The following is a 7,620-nucleotide window of genomic DNA, read 5'->3' as shown; positions in this document are numbered from 1 at the left end:
TTGTTTATTGAAAATGGAGGATATTATCACCTTGAAGCATATGGTGATAGGCTTAATAGAAGTAGTAATATATAGATATTTTTAATAAGAATATGAAAGTTTTTTTTTTATAATTTATTTCAAAATGTAATGTTAATTAAAAAAGAGTAAATAAAAAAAATATATGCTAAAGTCACACGTATATGTTTAATTTTTCTAAGAAAAATTTATAATTTAGTCTTTTAAACTTTGCTAAGTAGTCTTTTTGTTTTTATAAATTCATTAATAAATTCATACTTCTTATTTGTCAATAAAAAAGTTCTTACATTTTTTTTCTAACTTTTTTTATTAAATTCTTTGTAAATTGAATGAGGAAATATTTAAAATACTAAATTACCAATTTTTTTTGGTATAACAAAATCTCTAGCTCTTCTACTAAAATCCCTTATTTCTTCCTTAACATATCATTTTTCCATATTTCCTCTCATAATCTTTTCTTTAATGCCATACCATTGTTTCAGTAAATAGCAAGTTCCGCATGCTCCAGAGATAAGGGTAGAGGGAAGTTGGGAGATGGGCGAACAAATAATCCAGGGTGTAGCCTAGCAAAAACAGAATAAGGTGAATCATTAGAGAAGAAAAGAGCTTAAAGAAAATATGATATCGATGGAAAGGTTGTTGCTTTTCTTTCATATATGCATTAGAGTTGTTTTTTGGTTTAAAAATTAAAGAGCAATGATATATTGAGTTTCTTACTTAAAACATTTCTCCCCAATTTGGTAGAAAATGGAGAGAAATTAAGAGAATCTAATATTATTTGTGTGAAAGCTCTTTAATGCCCTTTAAACTAAAAGCTCTCTTTTTAAAATTATATGGGTAAAACAGTCATTTCTCAATTTTTTTTAAGAGAGAAATTAATTTTCTCTTTCACTTCTGAAATCTACTCAAATAATGAGATGGAAATTAAATTTTTATTCTTTTCTTTTCCTTAATTTCTCTTGATTTCACAATTAAGGATCCAAACAAAGAGTTAGTAAGGAGAGAGGCTGACATAACGAAGAGTGAGTAGTATTCGGTTCAAATCGAAAAAATTGATCGAACCAAATCGATTTGAAAATTTAGTTTGGTTTTTTATACATTTCGGTTCGGTTCGGTTTGATTTTTAATTTTAGAAATTTCGATTATTTTGATTTTGATCAGAAAAAAACTGAAAAAACCGAACCGAACCGATTAGTGGTAATAATATGTTTTTTCAATAATATCAAGAAATTAAATCATATTAATATTAAAATATTTTAATTAAAATTTCAAATATTAAAAATAAAGTATAAAAAATAAAAAAATTATTAAAAATCGAAATCAATCAAATCGAACTGAATCAGACCGGTTCGGTTCGATTCGATTTCTGACCAAAATTAGTTCGATTCGATTTTCATAAACACTAAAATTTCGGTTTTCAATTTATTCAGTTCGATTCGATTTTAAACCGAACCGACCGAATGCTCACCCCTAGACGTAATACCCCACCATGAATTTTGATTTTTGATTTAATACCATTATTTAGTGGGATAAATTAACTAAGAAATTTTAATTTTCCATGAAGTTAATATATTTATTGTTTAGTTAAATTTTTTTAACTTTTGAAGAATTTAAAGAAATTATTTCTTTTAATTGAGAGAAGTAATTTACTTATTTTTATGGAAATAAATTATTTTATGAAAAGTAAACTTTTTAGTAAATAAAAAATTTAAACCAAACAAACATATATGTAATAAAAGGGAAGAGTAGTTTGAGTGAGTATGTGTTTGATTGAATAATAAGAGACGAAAAAAAAGTTAGAAATCACAATTTCCCTAATGATTAATGATTTTTTATTTAAGAAAAAATTCACAGCACCAATGAGGTTTGAACTGAGAAGAAGTCAAAGGAGAAGGAGAGAGAATTAGTTAAATAATAAGCGCCACTTTAAATGAACAAAATTGAATTGAAGAAATTTTCAATTGGGAGAGATAATGGGCAGAGACTTCTAAATGAATTTCTAAAATCGTATTGGTTCGTTTATAAATAATGATAATATTTAGGGATTAAAATTTTGCTTTTCCGAAGAAGACTATTAATTTTGCTCTCAATTGTCATATATCGCAACTCTATCCCTTCTCTTCTCGTGGGTTTCTTAAATTTTTCAATTTCGTTGAATCTGTATTTTAAAAGAACCCCATAGCTTCGGCTCACACAATCCCTCTCTCTTCCTCCGTCCATCTAACGAAAATCCTAAATATTCATCCATTCCACGCCACGCATCATTGATTTTGTCCTGAAGACCAATCCTTCTCGTCGTGGAGGAGGAGATTGTCATTCTCATGTATAGGGAGCGAGGGATTGGTGGGTCCAAGACTGAGGTGGAACCTGTCGATCGGAAGCGTATCAACGATGCTCTTGATAAACATCTCGAACGATCCTCTCCTTCTACTTCCAGAGCAATCAATGGCAAGGATTTTTCGTCGCAGTCCTTTCTCATGGGGAAACAACCGCCTGATCTCAAGGATCCCCTCTCCAAAAACAATGTCCCCGATGGTATTTCTCTTTTATTAGCAGTTTCTTTTATGGTTGTATTTTGATTTTTTTGTTAATGTTTGTTTGTTGCATATTTAATCTCGATGAAGAGCTTTATGTTTATCATTCTTTTTTCCAAATTTTTGTTCTCGAAATTTTGATGATAAAAAAAATATTTTTTGGGGTAAATGGTTTAAATTCTTGTTGTTATCTGCAACGAATAAGAATTATGATAATTGCTTTAATTCGAGGCAAATTATGATAATTTTTGCGCGAGCATGTTAAGTTGTTAACTATCATCATTATTACTCCATGGAATCTAGTTAAGTTACATCCAGGAAGTAACCCATTTGAATCAAGCAAGGCGTGAGAATTTATGTGTAGTGTTGATAGTGAAGTTAGATTGATTGTATAGAACAATGACAAATCTATTAGTAACCTTTTTTATAATGTTTCCTCTTATCGACTGTAAAATTGTCAAATATGCCCTTTTTTTCTTTCTTTTTTTCCGAAATTCTCTTATTAGAATTGTCCTTTGTATGCTGTTTTAGTGGACTGGTCTCTGGTTTAGTCATATGTATGGTAGGGAAAAAGCTTTGCCTGACATTCCTGCTTATAACTTATTAAAGATGTCTTCATTTGAACTGCCATTTGACAAAGCAATGAACTCTGGAAGAAAAGACTTCTGTATAAAATACCTAATGCATGCCATGACTGGGATTTGCAATGTTGTTGGTCAGTTGTCTTTGGAAAGAATAGTATTACATTTGGATACATCTTCTTTTCCTTTTTTCTATGTTTGTTATTTTTCTTTCTTTCTTTCTTTCTTTCTTTCAATCTTGGTCTTTTAGTTATTAATTTCAGCAGCTCGTATTGGCTGTTGGCTGATTTCAATATTTTTTATATTGCAGAGGAATCTAAGACAGATAGTGAAGAGTCAGATGTTAGTGGTTCTGATGCGGATGACACATCTTGGATCTCATGGTTTTGCAATCTGCGAGGAAATGAATTCTTTTGTGAAGTTGATGAAGATTACATTCAAGATGATTTTAACCTCTGTGGGTTAAGCAGCCAAGTTCCTTATTATGATTATGCACTAGATTTGATTTTGGATGTTGAATCCTCTCATGGTAAGCTTGATTTCTTTCGAAAATTCATATTCACAAGTGTGATATAATCATGTGAACCTGCATATGCATGTGTCAGTGCCATTATATTTGCATTGTATTCGGATATTAGTCATCATATGAACTGACATTTCATGTATGTATCAGAATTTAGAATCACATCTTTTTAGCTTGATTAATTATTTGATTATTTCTCACAATTGATCGGGTATGGATAGGAGATATGTTTACAGAGGAACAGCATGAGTTGGTAGAGTCAGCAGCAGAGATGCTTTATGGTCTGATTCATACTCGGTACATATTGACTAGCAAAGGGATGGCAGCTATGGTGAGAATCTTCTGTTAAGTTTGTTGATTTCATGATTTAGTAGTTTTAACATTGGTCACCAACTGGAATCATTCTGTTTTGGTTTCTACAGCTAGACAAGTACAAGAACTGTGATTTTGGGAGATGTCCAAGAGTTTACTGCTGTGGACAACCCTGTCTTCCAGTTGGTCAGTCAGATATTCCTCGGTCAAGCACTGTCAAAATATGTTGCCCAAGATGTGAAGATATATACTACCCACGATCCAAATACCAAGGTAGTATCCTTTGTTTCTTTGGACCTATATTTCATAATTTATATATTTTATAATTCATATATTTCATTACTCATCTGATCCCTTCTGACATGCACTTCGATAAATGGGCTTTTCTTATGCGAACTTTGATTTTCACTTGGCATAGAAAAACATATTCATCAATATGATTTTCCAGATGGCACAAACTTTTTCAATTCAAAGAGGCTAAGAACTATGGATTAGGATATGTCACTTGTAAATATTATATTAGGTCCTAGGCTTCTTATCAAGTTAGTATCATTATCTGCTCTTGTTTTGTTTAATTCATCAATATGCTTCTAGTTATTGGCAGATGTTTTTATATTGGAGTAAGGTCTTTATGTTTAGATAGACTGCTTACTGATGCATTGCAGAGTTATTGTTAACAATTTTTTGAAATTGTTAAAAGACCCTCTTAAGTGTTGATTTTCCCCCATTTGTTTATTTTTTCTAATTTTTTTATATTAATATGCATCCAACTAAACTATGTGATGCTTCATTAGACCTGCTAACAAGTCTAGCTCATATACTAGCTGAGCTTAAACCTGATTACAGGTCCATTTGTTAAAAAAGCTCTACATCAGGCTCATATGAAATTTGTCTACAAAATTCAACATATGTAAATGGATAATATGATGTCCTATGATGCATTTTCTTTTTTATTCAATTTGTGTCCTGATTTGAGCTTGAGCTGGAGCCTTACTCAAGCTGGAACATCATTTGAGCTTTCCTCCACAAATATTTGTTTCAGCTTATATGCAGCCTCACACAGTAGCATAGAAGTGCATGCGTGTAGCCTAGCTGGTTTCATTTACGTTTTGTAGTACTTAGTTCCAACTTAATATTGATAAAAATGCAGATGACCTCCATCTGTAGCTGTTATTTTGAAACTTGGATATCTTTTCCGCCATAGCATGTATGGTTCCAAATTTTCCATTTTCATAGTATTCGCCTTATTCTCAGTACAATAACAATAGCAAGAAGTCCACAAACTGTTTACTAAACTTCTAACATCTCAAAATGATAAGGTAGAGAAATAACTAATTTGGAATCACCTCACAGTTGCTTATGTAATGGAAGTTCTTAGAAGTTAGATGGTGGTCGGGAAGTACCTAGTGTGCGTATGTATTATAATGTTCTATCAACTTAGCTACTTCATATTTTGTACTTCACATCTTCATGTTTACGGCCCCCTCTATGTTCCGATTGTGCTTTGTATTTCTCAAGTTTCCTTAACTTTATTTAGACATTGATGGAGCCTACTTTGGAACAACATTTCCTCATCTGTTCCTGATGACATATGGGCACCTCAAGCCACAAAAGCCATCACAGAGTTATGTTCCTAGAGTATTTGGGTTCAAAATGCACAAACCATGACAGTGGAAGCTCATACTTATTTGGTTTAGAAGAGTTGGTAAAGGTAGATAAATGCTGGATCCCATAAACCTTCCCTTGCCTCCTTTCTAGAAACAAGAAAATAATGTGGAAAAATTGCTCTCAATGTGTTCCAAGGAGCTACAGAAAAGAAAATTTGTCATCCTGTCAGGCAAGTAGTCTTCAAATATTAGTTGCCTAAGTAGCTAGCTAGCTTCTTTTCCTTCCCATTTGCAAATTTGCAATTTATTTTTTTCCTCGTAGAGTAATGTTATGAATTGCCAAAGTGACTTCTTTGTAATTAATTACTTGATTAGCAGCAGATAGATACTTGCAGTCCTCCATACTTTATCATGGGATTCTATATTTTGTTTTTTCGTTGGTGTGTTTGTGTTTTTCCTATTATTTTATTTTCCTCGTCTTTGAAACTGATGAATTTTATGCTACGAGGTTTGATGTTGTTGTTCATGGAGGAATTACAGTTCCGATGATATTAATATTAATTATTTTTGTATATTAATAATGATTAATAGATTATATTAAAATTAATATTTTATAAGTAAATTATTAAAATAAACTTAATTTTATAGTAAAATTGATTTATTTTTTTATTGTAAAAGAAACTGAAATAGAAGTATTAATAATGTATATTTATATGTATGTATTGGAGCTTTTCCTTACATAAATTTTGAATTAATTGCTGAATTAATCTCGATAAGCTTTTTCTTTTTTATTTTTTCTTGTGTGAACATTTGTTATTTTTAAGAAATAATTTATGTTAAGCAGTAGTCTAATATAAGCCTTAAAACAAACTTCCTTTGCTTAACAAGAAAATTTATATGTTTAAATTTATTAGTTGATTTTTTTATTTTAAAAAATATATTAAAATATTTTTAAATTTTTAAAAAATTTATTAATTAATTTTTTAACTATTAAATATTAAAAAAATTAAAATATTTTTAGACTAATTTAATTAAATTTTTATAAAACTAAAAAATTAATCAATTAATTTTTTTAAATTATAGAAATTAAATAATATAATATTTAATAATTATATTAATGAATGATTAATTAATAATTTTTTTAAATAGTAAAATATTTAATAATTAAATAATAAACTTATTAATTAATAAAATTTTTAAAGTATCAATTATATTTTAATATATTTTTTAAAATTAAATAATTAATTAATAAGGGCTAATTTGGTGATTCAGGGTGGAAGAAGATTGAAATTCAAACGGATTCTCAACTCGCGTATTTACTTGCAGGTAGAGGTGCAGGAGTTTTTAGAGTTGCTAATTTGGTGAGGAATTGTCGTGATCTTATCAATAGAAGCTGGGAAGTCAAGATGGTAAAAATTTACAGGGAAGCAAATGCGGTAGCGGATCGTTTGACTAGTTTAACCATTGGTGATGATTTTAATTTGAAAATTCATCAATGGCCTCCTGTTACTATTAAATTTTTACTGGATGCTGATAGGTTGGGGCTTTCATGGCCTAGATTAATAAAATAAGGGCTCTATCCCTCTTTTTTTAAAAAAAAAAAAAAAAATAATAATAAATTGATAACCTTGTTGAAATCTGCCATATACCTAATGGGCCTCAAGTAGAAGAATCACTAGGCCCACTTCTCAGTCCTAACATCTCCAGAAGATTAGAATTATTCCCACAAATATCTGCACAATCCTCTTTCCTAGAATTATAATAACCAAAGAATATGTTTAGACCTCCAAGCTTGATCAAAGATTAATAACTACAGAACAATATGTAATCCTAGAAATGCCACCCTCCTTTCCATTTTGGAGTAATAAGGGTTGCCCTCGCTCTTCATTGTAGAAGGGAATTACCAATAACTGCAAGACTTGTCATGGCTAGGTCATTCTTTTAGATGCACAGACAACACTGATAATTGTCTAGATTCCTAGACATTTTTCAAAAGATGAATTAGGAAAGTTATTCCTTAGGAGTGACTTACTAATCGTGAAATT

The 7,620-nt window shown here is 30.2% G+C and overlaps 1 protein-coding gene across 8 annotated transcripts; it reads left to right on the top strand.

Annotated features, from left to right (window-relative positions):
* The first annotated feature begins 1,973 nt into the window (after positions 1-1,973).
* LOC110605380 (casein kinase II subunit beta-1) lies at positions 1,974-7,161 on the top strand. 8 transcript variants are annotated; one of them, XM_043952728.1, is made up of 5 exons: positions 1,974-2,553; positions 3,444-3,662; positions 3,893-3,987; positions 4,079-4,241; positions 6,902-7,161. In XM_043952728.1, the coding sequence occupies exons 1-5, from the start codon at positions 2,340-2,342 to the stop codon at positions 7,144-7,146; spliced, it is 936 nt and encodes a 311-aa protein (XP_043808663.1). In that variant the 5' UTR covers positions 1,974-2,339; the 3' UTR covers positions 7,147-7,161. The 8 variants fall into 8 exon arrangements, with proteins under 8 accessions (XP_043808663.1, XP_043808662.1, XP_043808661.1 ...); XM_043952727.1 differs by having other exon boundaries at positions 3,881-3,987; XM_043952726.1 differs by having other exon boundaries at positions 1,979-2,553; positions 3,878-3,987.
* Positions 7,162-7,620: the final 459 nt, after the last annotated feature.

The sequence above is a fragment of the Manihot esculenta genome, chromosome 17 (genome assembly GCF_001659605.2).
Source record: "Manihot esculenta cultivar AM560-2 chromosome 17, M.esculenta_v8, whole genome shotgun sequence".
In the NCBI taxonomy this organism is placed as follows: Eukaryota; Viridiplantae; Streptophyta; class Magnoliopsida; order Malpighiales; family Euphorbiaceae; genus Manihot; species Manihot esculenta.
The sequence above is the reverse complement of the archived record's forward strand: the minus strand, read 5'-3'. Positions and strand labels throughout refer to the sequence as shown.

Coding starts and splice junctions, on each gene's coding strand:
- LOC110605380 (XM_043952726.1), top strand. CDS start 2,340: ATGTATAGGGAGCGAGGGATTGGTGGGTCCAAGACTGAGGTGGAACCT. Junction 2,554..3,443: donor CAAAAACAATGTCCCCGATG/GTATTTCTCTTT, acceptor TTTATATTGCAG/AGGAATCTAAGACAGATAGT. Junction 3,988..4,078: donor GCAAAGGGATGGCAGCTATG/GTGAGAATCTTC, acceptor TGGTTTCTACAG/CTAGACAAGTACAAGAACTG.